Here is a 19802-nt window from a genome sequence, read left to right on the forward strand (position 1 = left end):
GGAGAATACAATGAAAACAAGGAGAATAGAAGGATAATATAGGAAATAGAAAGATAACAAAGGGGAATAGAGAGAAAATAAGGGAAATACAAGGAGAAAGGAGAAATACATTGAAAACAAGGATAATAGAAGGATAATATAGGGAATACGACAGCAAGGAGAATAGAAAGAAAATATTGGGAATACAAGGATAACAAGGGGAATACAAGGAGAATAAGGAGAATACAATGAAAACACGGGGAATAGAAGGATAATATAGGAAATACAAGGATAGCAAAGGGAATAGAAAGAAAATAAGGGTCATATAAGGATAACAAGGGGAATACAAGGAGAATAAGGAGAATAGAATGAAAACAAGGAGAGTAGAAGGATAATATGGGGAATACAACGACAGGAAAGGGAATAGAAAGAAAATAAGGAGAATACAAGGATAACAAAGGGAATACAAGGAGAATACAATGAAAACAAGGAGAATAGAAGGATAATATAGGGAATAGAAGGACAGCAAAGGGAATAGAAAGCAAATAAGGGGAATACGAGGATAACAAAGGGAATACAAGGAGAATACAATGAAAACAAGGAGAATAGAAGGATAATATAGGGAATAGAAGGACAGCAAAGGGAATAGAAAGAAAATAAGGGGAATGCGAGGATAACAAAGGGAATACAAGGAGAATAAGCAGAATACAATGAAAACAAGGAAAATAGAAGGATAATATAGGGAATACAAGGATAACAAAGAAAATATAAGAAGAATAAGGAATATAAACGGAGAACATGGGTCATGGAAGGAGAACAAAGGAAATACAAGCCATATAACGGAATACAAAGCGAACTAGAGAGGATTGCATTCTTATAAGGCAGTTAGTTCCAAAGTTATATCCCTCCCCTGTTACATAATGCGGAGAATAACATTGTTCTGAGTCAAAGGCGAAGAGTGTTAAAATTATCATGGAAATGGCAGACAACAACACGTAACTGAAATGGGAGAGAGGTGCAAAGAGCTCTGAAGCAGAGACTGATCCTGTTTATATAAGAGAGAAGTCTGCAGCGCTGCGCTTGGTCACACTTTCACTGCGTCACCGCGTTTCGAATTTTAACAAGGCGTGAGGAATGTTCTGGTTGATTGTACCAGTGTAGCGCGCATGCTCACTGTAAACTGCAGGATCGGAATTTAAGGTGCAAATTAGTCCGGTTTGTACAATTTACAGACAAGGCTGGGGCACCCACTTTCTTCGCTCGAGAACTCTGTGCAAATGGCAGTTCTAATAAGTAGATCACGCAAGTTCAGGAATTTATTTTGGCTAAAATAGGCAGACAAATAGGCATTATTATTCAGGTAAAAGGAACTAAAATACTAAAAGTGGGCATTTAAATTGACGAAAATAGTAAAATCATCAAAATAGTAATTAATTATAGGCTATATAATAAACATGTTGATCACATTTCAGTACTTACTAGAGATGAACAAACCTAACTGCCGCTCTCGCTCGCTGTGTTCGTTGCATTTGTCTTTCGAGTCTCGTCTCGTCATTCTCGAAACAGCGTTTCGTCGGGGTAGAAAGAGTTCATAACTTTGAATAACATACATAATTGAAATAAATAACATTATAAATGTTTGAATGAGACAAAAAGACAAAGCAGAACAGTATCTTAGTTATCAAAATGTTCTGGTTCTATTATGTGATATTACCTATGGTTATATAAATAAAAAGAAACAATTCTCAAATAAATTTGCATTTCTAAGGAACATAAAACATAATGTTAACATCTTTTTACTTGAGATTGCACACTTGATCACAAACATATGAAAAGAAAGTTCCTAGTCTTTTAATAAGGGCCTAGTAATTAAATAAAGATTGGGGAACGGATTGGGAAACGAAAGGTAGATATAATGTTTCAAATAGACTACTTGATTGTTTATATATCCTATATAACAGTTGCCAAAGTAGACAAAAGTTCAGTCAGGTATGAACAACTGTGGCGATTCAATAATAATAATAATAATAATAATAATAATAATAATAATAATGGTTTATTTTAACTGGCAGAGTTAAGGCCATTCGGCCTTCTCTTCCACTCAATCAGTATGATAGAAAATTACTACATTGCTATGAATATAACATAATACAATACAATTCAAAGCAATACAATACTACAATACAAGACAATATAATACATAATTAATATAATACAATGACAATTGTTTTCATCTTCACAATACCAATAAAATAATTATGTAATAATAATAATAATAATAATAATAATAATAATAATAATAATAGTCATACCTAAATTAAATTAAATTATTAAACTCGATCACAATTATAACTTCAATTTCACTGCGCCCGTAAGAAATCGTTTAGCCTTTTTTTGAAAGTGGTTATTGTCTGGCAGCCTCTAATCTTCTGAGGTAGAGAATTCCATTCACGGGGGACTGAGACAGTAAAAGAGGATGAATAGTGGGATGTTCTGTGGGCAGGAATTGCTAGGATTTGACTCTCCTGTGACCTGATGTTTAGATTGTGATTGGAGGATAAGTAGTTAAACGGGGAACGAAATTAATTTGGAGTAGAAGTGTGGAGAACTCGAAACAGAATAGAGAGCGAATGAAGTGTTCTACGGTTACTAAGTTGAGCCAGGATAAAGATTTGAACGAGGGTGTAATGTGGTCAAATTTGTGAGCATTGCTGATGAATCTGACACACATATTGTGCACACGCTGCAGCTTGTTCGAAAGTTCAGTTGTCAAGTCTGTAAGTATTACGTCGCAATAGTCAAACAGTGGTAGTACGAGGGTTTATTTATTTATTTATTTATTTATTTATTTATTTATTTATTTATTTATTTATTTCATCAATCTGTGTTCACGTCATGGCGGATTAGATGTATTCCAGTTCTTAATCCACCATCACTCTCTATACAAATATAACACAAACTAATACATAATGGACCTATAAGCATCCTCTGTTTACAATACTAATAATAATAATAATAATAATAATAATAATAATAATAATAATAATACACAACTAATAATAAGTATAGTTCTTGTATTTAAAACTCCTACCTTAGCTTTTTCATTTTATGCTCAATCTCTTAAGAATTATTCTGTTAACTTCATTGACTACTCTTCGTAGTTTCTTATCGTGTGACTACTCAACATTTATAATTCCATCTCCGTTAGAGCTCTGACTTTCTCTTCCCATCTAATTTTAACTCTAAAAAGAAATTTTCCTAATTTATGCAGATTGCTGGCGTTTAGGGGACCATTCATTTTTCATAAGCTACTATAGCGTTAGTACGAGGGTTTGCACTAAAGTCTGCTTTAATTCTGGCGGAAGGAAGTTTCTGAACGAGTTAAGAGAATGCATGGTATAGCACACTCTCTTGGATATTTCCTTTATTTGGCATTCCCAATTTAAATTTTCGTCCAAGAAAATGCCGAGGTTTCTGACGACGGAGTGGTACGGAATAGTGGCATTATTTACTGTAATAATTGGGATATGTCTGTTGTTCATGCTGCTTGACGTTCGGAACTTCGGGAGTGATCAATCTCGACGTCTCGAAACACTCACAAGCAGTCTTTACGTCAACACACAACATTGTCGTGCGGGTTTTCGGCTTTGCAGGCGCCTTTAGTCTTGCTTCCTCGATCGTTGTTCATCTCTAGTACTTACTCTTACTTTTTTCGTTACATGCCACAACGAGTTTTTTTTTTTTCAAGTTCTCAACTGTCATAGTCCCCTGACAGAGAGGATATACATGACGTTATCATTATTGCTATTGCTATTACTAGTACGTCCAGCATCACTAGTACGTCCAGTAATGGAATATGGTGCTGCATGTTGGGATCCTTACAGATTAGAACATATTAAGACACTGGATAAGATTCAAAAACGGGCTCTCAAGTGTTGTCGGAAAAATTCACCATTAAAATGGGACACACTCACGGACAGGAGAACGCGAATTCGATTATGCGCACTGTTCAAAACATACAGAGGTGAGCCTGCCTGGAGAGAAATAAAAAATAGGTTGCAGCCGCCAAATTACTCTTCAAGGAACGACCATTCTTATAAATTAAGGGAAAGAAGACACAGGACGGACACTGGAAAGTTTTCTTTTCTCAATCGTACTATCAGGGACTGGAATGCTTTACCTGCAGACTTACTAAAGGCTTTACCAACAACCAAAAACGTATTTAAAAACAGGCTTAAGGACTCTACTAATAGACGGTAATTATACACAGTATGTAAAGGATGTAAATTATATTTTGTTATTGAAGTGTTGTATCAGTGAAGAATTATGTTGTGTCAGTGAAGTGTGTTGTGTAAGTGAAACGTGTTCCTGTCAGGGAAGCTTTATAGTTTATAGTGGCAGTGCAAAGTATTTGAACAGTGAAATGTTTTTGAAGTGTTAGTGAAATCAGGATAGAATCAGTGAAATGTGTCGTAGTTCCAGTGCAGTGAGTGAGTTGACTGCGAAATGAGTGTAATGTGGAAAGGTACTTGTGCAGATATGAACATATCATACTCGTAGGTTTTATTTCGAACTTAGATTTAAGATACAAATTAGAATTATTTTAAATGTTATTTTAAGTGATTGTGCTTCATTTAATTTAGGATATTCCCTATTATTATTATTATTATTATTATTATTATTATTATTATTATTATTATTATTATTATTATTATTGTTAGTATTAATTATTTGTATTAATTATTGGTATTATTATTAATTCTATTTTAATTAATAAGTATATTATTGTCATTATTGAGTGTAATTAGTTACCACTGCCACCGGATATATACCCATTGCAGTGTGAATAAATACATACATTACATACATTGGTACATGTTTGGATTTAATATGCAACATGGCTAATTGGAGTATTCAACATCGTGTGTTTGCAGTTGATAGTTACACGAAACATGATAGTGTGGTCCGTGTCATTTCGACGGAGATAACCGAGGCAGAGGACCAGTTACAATTCGTAAAATAATTCCCTCATGAGTAAATAAGTGCAGAGAATCAGGTTCAGTGCGTATTGTAAAGAGAACTAATCCAATGGAAATTGTACGCACTCCTGAAAATACTGAAAGGGTGAGAACTGCATTACAGCAAAGTCCAACTGGTTCAGCACGAAGACACGCACTCACTCTGAACTTACTGAATCACAGCCTACGCCGTATACTGCATCTTGATCTTTCGTTTCGTACCTACAAAACAACTAAAAGCTAACGACAAATTGAATCGCTTATATTTTTGTCGACAAATGCAGGAAATAATTCAACAAGATCCATTGCTACTAGACGTGCTACTGATGTCTGATGAGGCTAATTTCGATGTTTCTGGGTTGAAAATAATAATCCAAGAGTGACAGCTATCTTGTACTTACTTGCTTACTGGCTTTTAAGGAACCCGGAGGTTCATTGCCGCCCTCACATAAGCCTGCCATAGGTCCCTACCCTGAGAAAGATTAATCCACTCTCTATCATCATATCCCACCTCCCTCAAATCCATTTTAATATTATCTTCCCATCTATATCTCGGCCTCCCCGAAGGTCTTTTTCCCTCCGGTCTCCCAACTAACACTCTATATGCATTTCTGGATTCGCCCATACGTGCTACATGCCCTGCCCATCTCAAACGCCTGGATTTAATGTTCCTAATTATGTCAGGTAAGGAATACAATGCGTGCAGTGCTGTGTCGTGTAACTCTCTCCATTCTCCTGTAACTTCATCCTTCTTAGCCCCAAATATTATCCTAAGAACATTATTCTCAAACAACCTTAATCTCTGTTCCTCTCTCAAAGTGGGAGTCCAAGTTTCACAATCATACAGAACAACCAGTAATATAACTGTTTTATAAATTCTAACTTTCAGATTTTTTGACAGCAGACTGGATGATAAAAGCTTCTCAACCGAATAATAACACGCATTTCTCATATTTATTCCGTGTTTAATTTCCTCTCGAGTATCATTTATATTTGTTACTGTTGCTCCCAGATATTTGAATTTTTCCACCTCTTCAAAGGATGTTTCCAATTTTTATATTTCCATTTCGTACATTATTCTCGTCACGAGACGTAATCATATACTTAGTCTTTTCGGGATTTACTTCTAAACTTACCTCTTTACTTGCTTCAAGTAAAATTCCCGTGTTTTCCCTAATCGTTTGTGGATTTTCTCCTAATATATTCATATCTTGTAATATACATACATAAATGTTTTGTTCTTTTGAAAGAAAATTATTGTACTTTTAAAAAGATAGTCTCCCATTCCTCACCCTGTACCACTGCTGATACCACTACAGTAATATTACTACTACTACAGTACTACTACTGCTTTTGATACTACTACAACTAGTATTATTGTTGCTACCACTATTAGATCAACTATTGATAAGATATTTTGTATTCGACAGATGATGGAGAGTATAAGGGTACAGTACATAAGTTATTCATAGATTTCAAAAAAGCATATGACTCGGTTAAGAGAGAAATTTTATATGATATTCTTATTGAATTTGGTATTCCCAAGAAACTGGTTCGATTAATTAAAATATGTCTCAGTGAAACGTACAGCAGAGTTCGTATAGGTCAGTTTCTGTCAGATGCGTTTCCAATTCAGTTTGGGCTAAAGCAAGGAGATGCACTATCACCTTTACTTTTTAACTTTGCTCTAGAGTATGCCATTAGGAAAGTCCAGGATAATACAGAGGGTTTGGAATTGGCCAACGGGTTACACCAGCTGCTTGTCTATGCGGATGACGTGAAAATGTTAGGAGAAAATCCACAAACGATTAAGGAAAACACGGGAATTTTACTGGAAGCAAGTAAAGAGATAGGTTTGGAAGTAAATCCTGAAGAGACAAAGTATATGATTATGTCTCGTGACGAGAATATTGTACGAAATGGAAATATAAAAATTGGAAATTTATCTTTTGAAGAGGTGTAGAAGTTCAAATATCTTGGAGCAACGGTAACAAATATAAATGGTACTCGGGAGGAAATTAAAAACAGAATAAATATGGGAAATACCTGTTATTATTCGGTTGAGAAGCTTTTATCATCCAGTCTCCTGTCAAAAAATCTGAAAGTTAGAATTTATAAAAGAGTTATATTACTGGTTGTTCTTTATGGTTGTGAAACTTGGACTCTCACTTTGAGAGAGGAACATAGGTTAAGGGTATTTGAGAATAAGGTGCTTAGGAAAATATTTGGGGCTAAGAGGGATGAAGTTACAGGAGAATGGAGAAAGTTACACAACACAGAACTGCACGTATTGTATTCTTCACCTGACATAATTAGGAATATTAAATGCAGACGTTTGAGATGGGTAGGGCATGTAGCACGTATGGGCGAATCTAGAAATGCATATAGAGTGTTAGTTGGGAAGCCGGAGGGAAAAAGACCTTTAGGGAGGCCGAGACGTAGATGGGAAGATAATATTAAAATGTATTTGATAGAGGTGGGATATGATCATAGAGACTGGATTAATCTTGCTCAGGATAGGGACCAATGGCGGGCTTATGTGAGAGCGGCAATGAACCTCCGGGTTCCTTAAAAGTCAGTAAGTAATTAAGTACCACTGTTACTAGTACAATACTGTTGTTGATACTGATACTACTGCTACTAATATCACTATTACTTCCACTACTACTGCCTAAGAAAATAAATAATTTCTTGAAATGGCACAAAACTAAAAATTATGAGAATTCAGCAAATTCTATTCAAATGTGTGAATCTTACATTGGTGAAACAAGTCGTATTATTGGAACACTATGGTACATTATGGAACGAGCCTATAATGAAGGTAAATAAGAAGCGAGTATGGATACGTATTTATGAGACGAGCGCAAGCGAGTTTCATAATTTTCATACGAGCTTCTTAATTACCATTATAGGCGAGTTTCATACGACTTTTTATGCTCGACCATATTTCTAACTTGATATTATTAATTTTCTTTGTATCTGACCTTGGCCAATGTCCCGTATGTTGTGAGATGTGCGCAGACGCGAAAGTATTGATTTTTTCCGAGGAACAGATGTTCACATTGACCTTGGTAGGCCATAAGAACGTACAGAGATAGCATTAAAATTAAATTAGACATTGAAAAACGAGATGACAAATTTAATTTATTTGAATATTATTTACAATTAACGCTAATTATTATAGTAACAGAACATAACCTTCTGCGACAGTATTGGATTTCCAGCCTCTGTGACTTTTCGCTAATTCTCTTTCGATTGCATATCCGAGAATAATCGATACTTGCGGTTTTATAACGGTAGAAAGCTGACCTGTCATTGGCTGAACAGTTGTAACCTGAGTCGTCATTGACTGAAAGACCTGACCTTTAATGCGTAGGTGTACTTTAATGACATACATTAAAGGTCTGCTACCAGGTGTATAATTACTGCATTTCGGCATGGGCGAGCATAAAAATAATTATGTTGCATGGAACTATTGGCCTTATCATGAAGACTTGCGGAATTAATTTATACGCATGAAGTTTATGCCACTGAAAAGTGTAAACCTAGGAAATTCCAAAGCAATAATAATAATAATAATAATAATAATAATAATAATAATAATAATAATAATAATAATAATAATAATAATGTAATCTGAAAATTGATACAATATGACCACTGCACAATGTGAAGGTGCCGAAGCTGGTGGATGCATACTATGTAGTGTCAGCAGGAGTGGCAACACGTCAGCTACTGCAGCAGGTCATTGTGCAGCGCAGTGTTTGTGCTATGCGCGAGGACGTCCGAAGTTCGAGAACGGAGGGCACAAGGCTCAAGAGTGCAGGAAGTGGGTTCTGACGCACACAGATGTCCCCTTAACGCTCCTTTTAAATTGAAGAGCCTGGAGTCCATGGAATGATATTATGGCAACGGAACTGTTGTGGAAGGAAACCAGTAACAATACTGAAGCACTATTTCCATCACGTGCTATCTTACTCCTATCGGATATTAGATTACGGTATTATTGTCCATAATTTTTCTACCATTAAATGCCACCAAGAAAGAGGTAACTCAAAGGGAAAGGGATATGTCAAACCCTGTCTGGTTTCAAAATCAAATTCGAGTACCGACTTAACCTCTTCCCTTACTATATATTTTACCAATTTTGTGAGAAAAAAGTGTCATATTTTTTTATTTTCGTTTAAAGGTCATTTAATATTACAGAATCACTGTACATCACTAATTTTCTTACATACCTAAAAATCACTATGAAATAGACATACATTCATATCTGAATTATTATCCCGAGTTATCTCGTGCACCTTGATTCCAGCTCTGGTAGTTGTCCCACTTTGATTTTCTCCTGAACTATTTGAAACCTCTAGATTCAAAACCCCCTAAAGACCATTTTATTCATAATTTAGTTATGCCCACATATTGCTTGCTAAGAATTAATTCTTATGATTTATATAGTTCGAATTCGAAAAGCCGTTAAATTTAAAGAGAAAGGTTTGTTAAAAGTCATTGTTAGGTTGCAAATTCTCTCTATTTGCCACCAGTTACTGTCAAAATTCTTCAATTTGTGAAAATGGATATAGGGGATTTTGAATCTATAGGATTCATTTACCAACTTATGTTTTTTTATGGATTAATTTATGAGGTACAATACCAGTGCTGTTATCAAGGCGTTAAATGTTGCTTGTCGTGTGATAGACTCGAAAGCAGGGTATTACGCACAGTGGCACATTGCATTCCGGACAGTAGTATCTGCTCTCCTATATGAGAGCGTTTTGGGAAGAATGGTGTAGCAGTCATTGAATATCTGTACCAGTACATCTGTTCTTCAGGTTTGTGAATAATGTTCTGCAGTATGACTATGCCCAAAAGTACACGTATTTCAGAGCTGCCACGAATTATTTTCAGCATTCTGTGAACACTTATTAGCATGCCGAATCGTCTCCTCGAATATAATGTTGATGAGGTCATTATTAAAGAATAATTTAATAAATTGAGAATTATCGTTATCAGAAACAATGTTAAAATTTCAGGGAATGGGGATCTCGGAGGTGCAGAAGAAATGGTGCCAGATGTCTTCTATTCAAACCACTGTCGAAAAGACGCGACATCAACTGATCTGAATCTGTTTGTTGGTCTATAACTTCGTCTTCTGATACCGATGTTTCATTTCCTAATCTTCTACAGGAATATACTGTATTCCTGATCAAAAGTTTCGGAATCACTAACTTGATCCATCTTTACACAAAACAGCACAAAAAACACCAAACACAAACAGAAACCGCCAAAACTAACTAGCACCTACTCACTACTGTGTGTGAATGCTATATGAGCATAGAATTCCACTCGCAAGGAAGAAGTACAAAAAAACATCACCAGATATAGCAATATCACTAACTTCTGTAGCCATCTAGTGGGAAAAGGCTAATGAAAGAATGGAAACGTATACAGTGGCGGTGCGTCAATAAGAGCACAAGAGCACGTGAACACCTTGTTTCCATTAATGCACGACTAGTTTTATTATTTAATACCGTATTGACGGAGTGGGGATGTATAATATCAGGATCGAGTATTTTAAACATCCCGGATCTTGCATAAACTTCATATGTAAACTTGGCAACATCCGTTCACGTACAAGCCGTGCTCTTTTCAAGAAGGTTACAGAAATTTCACGCATGCGCGGGAGAAAATTGTCTTTCGCTGGCCGCTTATGACTCGTCAAGAGCACAAAGCGTTAAGTGAACAGTGAATCTATCCTACAGATGTCAGGTGCATTGATGCCCATCGTTTAATTAGTCTGTATTTTAGCCTGCAGGTGTCATCATTTCACTGTCGGAACGTTTACTTTATGTGGATGTGTGTACAGTGCTGCTACGAGAGTGTAGTTTGTGAATTACTATACTTCAGTGTCGGCATATAGCATAGTTTGGCTTTCAAAGACGTGCTGGTTGAATGTGATGGTGGTATGAATTTAAATATCTGTATGATGGTGTATATTATTTAAGAATAATATTTACTGGCATGTACGAGTACTTATAGTAATCAGTCTATGCGAATGGGATTACAGTACTGGTATAGGCTATAGTGTATCAGTGTGTTGTGAATCAAAATATATTACTGAACACACGCTTTTGTAAATTGTGTTATGTATTAATTTTTAACAAACGTAAACAATGAACTCTGTTCAAGTAATTTTGAAGAGTAAAGAACTGGGTAAACTGGCTTATCAGGAAAAATTGGAAATAAAAAGACTGGGTTTTATTATTATTATTATTATTATTATTATTATTATTATTATCATTATTTTTATAATATGTTGTTTTGAATTTATATACGGTTTTTTCGACAGCGAAACATTGGAATCATGACATTTCATATTAGGCTTAAAACGTACGATTTCAAATTCTCTTCGATTTTGGAACACAAAATTGTGAACACACATAATATTTTATCACGAACCGCCACTGAACGTATATATTCGGGATATAATCCTTAGCAGCGAAAATGGGACTCAAACGAGTTAACTCGGGTTAATAAATTTTGACACAAGTTAGCAGCCCGAGTTAACTCGGGTTAATCAGGGAAGTGGCTAAAGAGTGAACTGTAATAGACTACTAGTGACAGACTATACTGGGTGTTCATTTCAAAGTGTGTCATGACGTCACTGTTGTTGAGTCACCGATTTGAAGTGAGTTTCAGCTTATATGTCAGAGAAGTTTCCTATTATTCAAGGCGTTCTTCAATCTGAACTTGAGAACGTGTACGGTATAACTTGAAGTCGTAGCAACAGATGGCGGTCTGTACGGTCTGTGTGCTACCATAACCTCTTTCGAACTGTGTTTTGCGCCGGCAAGTCGTACGCAGGGTATTTGTTATCATCGGTTGCGTACGGTAACATTCCACAACACAAATCAAATGCTCCGTGTCCATGTTGACCGTCGAAGTTAATGTCAACAAATACGTAAGTAATCGTCTTAACCCTCTCCCCATATCCCGACAGTACGTATTTCCAAACAGTTCACATTCCTGCCACTACCGGCGTTATCGTACGCATCGGTACGTACTCTTCAGAATGAACGCCGTACTTGCTAGGCAACTTCTCTGCCTCCTAGGTAATACACCTTTGCGGAAGTGTAGGAAGATTGAATTGCCTAGGCTCATCGGCTAGCCATATGACGGCATACAGCGAGCCATGACACACTTTGAACTGAACACCCAGTAGTCTTTAATCGCGATTATCTCCGATCGCGACTACCGAAAATGTGTAGACACACTTGGTCACGCTTGGTCCCGTCTGGTCAACAGCCGAATCATCATATAGGAAACAATTTTCTCTATGTACAGACTTATATGTCTGTTTATCTCCTGGACAAGGCTTCTATACCCTCCATAGGTTATCTCTTTTTTCAATAGCCAATCAAATAGCTATTTGGCTCATGACGGGTCAAGAGTCCATGCTGATTGGTCCTTTATTTTCAATGATAAGCGTGCATTATAAACATAATCGTCTCAAATAAAAGCATTACAAGGAATATAAACCAAGTGTGTACGTATCATGGAATAAAATAAATACGTTGAAAATGTTTATACCTTGTATATAAAAGCTGTACTTGTCACTGCATTATTTTTCTGTATTTCTTAACAATTCGTCTGCTCTCAGTGTCTGACATCCGTTTCCGTCTGCTAGTTTCCAATCGTGTTCACATACTAGAGTCGTATAAAGAACCTAGTTTTGACCGTACAATCTATACTAATAATAAATCTGTAGCCGAAATTTTTCTGGTAATTTTCGATTTTCTAAAAATAATTGGCCCTAACATATATAATTAACCACCCTGAAACCGAAAATCGCTTTTTTTTAATTTTTGTTTGTATGTCTGTCTGTCTGTATGTTTGTTACCTTTTCACGCGATAATGGCTGAACGGATTTCGATGAAAATTGGAATATAAATTAAGTTCGTTGTAACTTAGATTTTAGGCTATATGGCATTCAAAATACATTATTTAAAAGGGGGTTATAAGGAGACCTGAATTAAATAAATCGAAATATCTCGCTTATTATTGATTTCTTTGAAAAATGTTACATAACAAAAGTTTCTTTAAAAATAATTTGCGATAAGTTTTATTCCTTGAAACATTTCGATAGGACTGATATTTAATGAGATAATTGAGTTTTAAAATAAAAATAACTGCCATCTAAGGCCGTGTAATGAATTAAAAAACAAATGACTTCGTCTATAAGGTGCCTTGGACAGCAACAATCGAAAGCTATGAAAGATAGCCTACAGAGAATGTTTCTGTGTTTGTATAATATAATATGTAATATTATATAATATAATTTAAGTTATTTGAAGGGTTCAGAACCATAGTGGGCCAAGCGCCATTTACTGAATACGTAGAAAACAAGGATTAAAATTAAGTTATTACCATAATTCAATGGAAACCTATAACAAGTAAAATAAAATAGACACATTAAATCTAAATGATGTCAATCTTCATTAAACTATGGTTGCATGTAATAAAAATTAAGAAACATGTTAAAGGAATTGTCATTGCACCAAATGAGTGTCTCTGGACCAAAATGATCGCATTTTAATTATTTGGATGCAATTTAAATTAAGTAACATGTTAAACGATTTATCCTTCTATCAAACACGAATGTTCCCTGGATCAAACGTCCTATTTTAATTATGTAATTACTTTATATTTATTTCTAACGGGTGCAGCGGAGCGCACGGGTACGGCTAGTCAACAATAAAAATTCACGTGGAACGTTATGTACGAACATTGCCACATATTCTTTAGTTCTTTTTATAATATTCCGCCCCTTTTTAATCGTGTTCTTGCAATGAAACCCATTGTAGAATTTTTCAGTATCATTGAAAGTAGTTAGCCATGCTGGTGATGGCATGGTTAAACCTTCAAAAGATAGAATAATGTACTAAAATTTAAAGAGGGCCAAGATGGTGGTGTTTTTGCTTTAAATGAATGTTTATAAACAAATCTAACATTGATTGATTTTAATACCTCATTCTAAAATTTGGAAAAAGGGGCATGTACCGGTAATGAAATGTCAACAACATGTTAATTTACAATAATCATTATAATTCAACAATGAACTGTCACTGGAGGCTATTACGATTAACCCACTGATTATGCCATAATGACAAAATGTCATAAATCGTTAATATAAAATCAATATAATGAGAATTATAGTGAAAAAACATCACTGGTATCAGTCGTTAACCCTCCACCACTTTGGTATGCAACTGTCAGTAGTAGTATTAGTAGTTAGTATTTTTTATATAAGTAGCATGATTACAAAAGGAAGAAAATAATTTGTAGGTTAACATAGATGAACCTAATCTAATTATATAAAGTTGGTATTAACATAGGCTACTTATATAGACCTACGTGATTTATTTAAACTTACCTATAGGCTTTAACATTGTCGGACGTTTCGGCTTTATTTTCATTAAAGCTGCTCGAAAATCAGGAACAAAATCGTCATCTTTAAAATGATCAGAGCATAATCTGCTTGCATCAGGATTGAATTTATCCTGTCTTTTGCACGCAATTACCCACGTTTTTTCTAATTTCTAAATCTTTAGGAATGGTAAAGAGAGACAACTCTTTATTTTTATCGTTAGAATTGTTGCATACCGCAACAGCACATCTTCGACCTGGCATAATGCATTCAAAGCAACATAAACAAGAAAAAACACGAGATACTGCTTTGAAGCATTTGAGCTTTGGCGCGCTTAGCTATGTTGTGACGTCAGAATCGCTCTCCTTTCCCCGTCGATCCCTCGCCAACAGGCTCAATAATAATGCAACCTATGATAAGTTTAGAAGCCTTGTCTCCTGACAACATCTAAAGTTCAAACCTTCTTTTGACGTTTGTTCATGGGTTTTTCCTTTTTATTTGTTGTTGTTTCTTGCAGCTTGATATGGGAATTTATTTGTTAAAATTTTTACATGTTTTATAACCTAAACTGATACAATTTATACCATTACTATTTATATTATTTTGGAAAAATATTTGATAAAGTATATAATTTATATCATTAAGCCTAACATTTGTATTATTTTGTAATAAAACATATTTTTAAAATGAACCCTAACCTCAACGATATCGTCGTAATGGAGACTGAAATTAAAAATCGGAAAAAGAATTTGTAATCCATTATTGATTGAAATGAAACATTTTTCAGCAGGCTTACAATAATTCGTCTGCCATTTATTAATATACTTCTTTTCATTTTTCTCACATATGCATTAAATTTCTCTAAAATGTCTAAGAGTACTTAGCCAAATGTCATTTTCTAGCCATTCGTTTTCGTTTCTCTTCCAAATAATACAGTAGCGTGCAAATTAATACGAACACGACATATTTTTACATTTTCTGTCATTGTTGGCCTCACAGCTGCTCATACCGCTTTAATTGACATCTGTAGTACGTGTAATTCCATTGTTGAAGGTTTGTCGTTATTATTTTTTTTTTATAATATGTGACATTTTGCCTGTCGTTTTGTACTTATAAGCATTTCAGTTGTGTTGAAGACTCAATACTGCAATCCTGTGTACATTCTATCGTCTTCACAAATGGATACAACTCCACGAAAACGGTCTAAAATTATAACATTAGCAGAGCATTCTTCTATGACACAGAGGCAAATTGCTGCAGAATGTCACATCGGTTTGGTTACTGTTAATTCGATCATAAAACGATACAGGGAGACTGGATCCATCACACCCCAGAAACAAGGAAACTGTGGCCGGAAAAGGAAGACTTCACCTGCAGATGATCGTTTAATTGACAGAAAAAGTAAATTAAATCCTAGACTAACTGCTGTCGACTTAACCCGCGAGTTAATGGCTACCACTGCGGCGTAGGCTTTTAGAAACTGGACGAAGGGCTCGTAAGCCAATTAAGAGTCAACTGCTAACCCCTGTTATGTGCAAAAAACGCTTAATGTGGGCAAAATTATATCAACACTGGACAGTGAATGACTGGAAGAATGTACTTTTTCCGAGGAGTCTCATTTCGAGGTCCACGGCCACCGTGTTTCTTACGTACGGAAAGGATCCGAAAAAGTAACAGCAGCTCATCTCCAACAAGCACCCAAATATACCCCTAAAGTAATGTTTTGGGGTTGTTTTACACATGAAGGGCCTGGAGCATTAATACCTATCAAGGGAATAATGAATTCTGACAAATATATTCACTTATTGGAAACCAGAATCGTACCCCAGCTGCAAAAATCATTTCCGGATGGCAGAGGTGTGTTCCAACAATACCTGGCACCATGCCATACGTCTCGAAAAACTACAGAATTCTTCAACAAGAAGAATATTCAGGTACTCCCCTGGCCAGGCAACTCACCCGACATCAACCTCATTGAGAACTTTTGGTCAATTTACAAAAGAAGAATGCAAAAAATGGATTGTTCTACAAAGGAGAAGATGATTTCTGCCCTCATTGGTGTATGGTTCCGCGATGAAGAAATGAAGAATATTTGTGGGAAATTAGTGGAATCCATGCCAAATCGTCTCAGAGCCGTTATTAGGAACAAGGGAGGCCACATAGATTACTGAGGTATGTCTTAGAGCCTTTTTTTTTATCCCGTTTGAGTGTTTTTGCATAAGTAATTACGTTTTCAGATTAATTTGCACGCTACTGTACAATGAAAGAGGTAACAAAATTCCACAGCAGAAGCTATCACGACTTCCTAAATAATATAAATCAAGGTGATTCGAAACCAAAGATTGCTAAAATGTTACTTTCGTCCACTGGGTCGTGCCTCAGCGCAATTATCTAGTTCTGGAAACAGGATTTAGCTCTTGATCGCGATCGGGACGGTGACACCACAGTCTAGTATATACAGTCACGAAGCTTAATACTTACTAAATATGCAAACATAAACAGTTGAAATATGCATCCATAGATAGTTGCTCACCACCAGGATCGCTACTATCTGCTCATCACGGACTCTTTCCCTGGCAGACCATAAAATGTATTGTACTTTCGATATCTTGTTCTTTTGAAAAAATTAACACCTTCCTTCCACTATTGAAATATGAAATACATAAGGTTTATATATTATTTTCATAAAATATATATTATATTCTATAAACTCACCTTCCTGGATCTTTCGGAAGAAGGAAACTCTAACCTATTTTTCATACAATTTATAGTACTACAAACGTCTCCTTGTCCCATATTATTATTCAAATTATTGTATTTTAGCCATTTACATTTATTACAACCGATAACGAACATTTCACAGTTTACATAGCTTTTCACAAAAATGCGAAATACGGCACAGTCAATGCCTTTTCGACCTAGACCAGGCCGTAATGTTTGTTCGGGTTTTCTATTTCAGTGTGTGGAGCTCAGTGAAATATTATATTATAACTTTATTGCGTATCATTGCTAAGTTTTATTTAGTGTAATGTGTCCATAAGTTCCGTTTACTTCTTGTTGCATAATATGTTGCAGAAATAATTACAAAACTGTGTTATTTTAATGTGAAGAGAATTTAAATGTTAACGTAATCTGTTCGCGTCAACATTTCAAGTTTAGAATGGAAGCTATTTTGAGGTTTAATAAAATATAATTTATATTGTGATTTAAATTTAGCACATCTACCGTCCTTAATTTTAGACAAAACATTTACCATACCACGCCTATGACATTAGTGTACGTACAATTGTGTTACCTCATCTCTTAAGTAGTAGATAAATACAATAATCCAGTACTCAATTTTAGTATTAAAATACAGACAAATTGAATGTCCGGGGTGTCATACATGACATTATGCTTAATTATAATGTATGATTGCGAATTTAGGAATATAAGTAAAAATATAGTAAACATAACCTATAATTTTCATATTTATGGCAAGGCATTGGAGATCAATAAATTTAGACAGAAAGAGGCAACTGGTACAGTAAACATAACCTATAATTTCAACATATCTAAATATCCGTGCGGTGCGATTGAAAATTATTGAATCGTGCATAAATGAATGTACAAGAATTTCGCAATATTTAATCGAAATAAAGGCAGGTATTACACATACGAACAACGTAATTTTCACATCATAAATAATATTACATCTTAACTCGCAAGTAAATTATGTCTGAAGTGTCTCATGATCATTGTTTTAAATTTTATTAATGGAATTACACTACATTTTAGAGAAACATATGTTACTGTTTATGCATTCCAACTAATTTATATGGTTGAAACGCCGCCTTTCGTGATCGGGTTAAGCGAGTCACATAGTCTGCCTTACGGCCTGTATTAGATCACGATGGCTGTGGCACAGTCTATTGTTCCTAGTACTCACAGCGCTCCAAGCGGCTAGCAACTATCGCGAGATTTGCAAAAAATCATCCCAAGCTTCGTGACTGTATATAGTAGACTGTGGTGACACACTACAAACCCGATCGCGATTAGGTCGATAATCGCAATTAGTGGCTGTAGTCTGTAACTAGTAGAACCAAGAGGTTAATCTTTGAAATATTTCACACGAAAAAGTTTAATACAATTTTGTTCGTTTACGCTTCCTTTTCGGGGTAAAATTATTTTATATAAAACATTTCATAACATGTTTTGGGAAAGCTGTTGAATTAATTCCCAATATGTCAAGTCAATTTAAGAGAGCAGTGTATTATGACAATATATGATTGAAAGAATTTTAGTTCTGTCCTTTAAATGTGCAAAAATCTGATCTGAACAAATATTGTAACTTTTCGTTCTGAAAAGGAATCTTAAAATGTTACATTTGTTCGGATCAAACATGTTATTCTGAAAGATAAAAAAAAGTTCTCGAAGAAGAATTTTGTTAATGTTCCCCAAAGTAACTAACATAATTTAAAAATAATCCTTAATGTCAATAGATGCGGAAAATCATAGTAATTTTGGAGGGCAAATCTTCCACCACACCAAACATCTTATCCTCAGAACAGAAACTCTATATACGTGGTACAGTCATTAAGTTCTAATACTGAGCGCATAGTGGCGTTGTGGTGCACTATAGCGCATAGGTGGCGCCATGGTATGATACCTTGTCAGTTAGTCTCTCGACCCAACAAGAGACAGTTGAGTGTATGCACTGTAAGCAGAACTACGGCCTTTGTTGTGACGGTGATTTGAATGCGCGCGTCGGAACTCGAGTATGTTGCAGTTTGAGCAACGGGCAAACGTCACGTTCTGTCAGAAATTAGGCGAAACTGCTATAACCGATCATAACTGGAGACGAAACATGATGTTTCCTTTACGATCCGCAACTGAAGCGACAATCCGCCACCTGGAAAACGCCATTATTTCTACGACAGAAAAATCCGCAACAAGACAGGTCAAAAGGCAAGGTGATGCGTTAACAGTTTTTTTTATTCAAATGGAATTGTTCACATAGAATTCATCCCACAAGGTGCAACTGTAGACAAGATCCTCTACAAAGAGATTCTTGCCCGTTTAAGCAATTCAATTCGTCGTAAGCGTCCTGAGCTTTGGCATAGGAAGAATTGGCCGTTGCTACACGACAACGCCCCTGCACATCGCTCCATCCTTGTCCAAGAGGAACTTGCAAGGCAACTGGTCGCTGTTTTGCAACATCCTCCGTACTCACCTGATCTCGCACCATGCGATTTTTTTCTCTTTCCCCTCATGAAATCAATCCTACGAGGGCGTAATTTTTATGCGGCCGAAAAGGTCATGACTGCCACAAGAGAAGCCGTACGGCATCTTCCTGCCAACATCTTTCAGCGGTGCTTCCAGCAGCTACACCAACGTTGGCA

General features: G+C 35.6%; 1 protein-coding gene across 1 annotated transcript in view; it reads left to right on the plus strand.

The window, feature by feature from the left end:
* Positions 1–19802, plus strand: part of LOC138691458 (organic solute transporter alpha-like protein) — a 114614-nt gene that overhangs the window by 13016 nt on the left and 81796 nt on the right. The window contains exon 2 of the mRNA XM_069813398.1: positions 8673–8826. Coding sequence (XP_069669499.1) covers positions 8673–8826 — 154 coding nt within the window. The remainder of the gene's footprint in view (positions 1–8672; positions 8827–19802) is intronic.

The sequence above is a fragment of the Periplaneta americana genome, chromosome 16, assembly GCF_040183065.1.
Source record: "Periplaneta americana isolate PAMFEO1 chromosome 16, P.americana_PAMFEO1_priV1, whole genome shotgun sequence".
Classification (NCBI taxonomy): Eukaryota; Metazoa; Arthropoda; class Insecta; order Blattodea; family Blattidae; genus Periplaneta; species Periplaneta americana.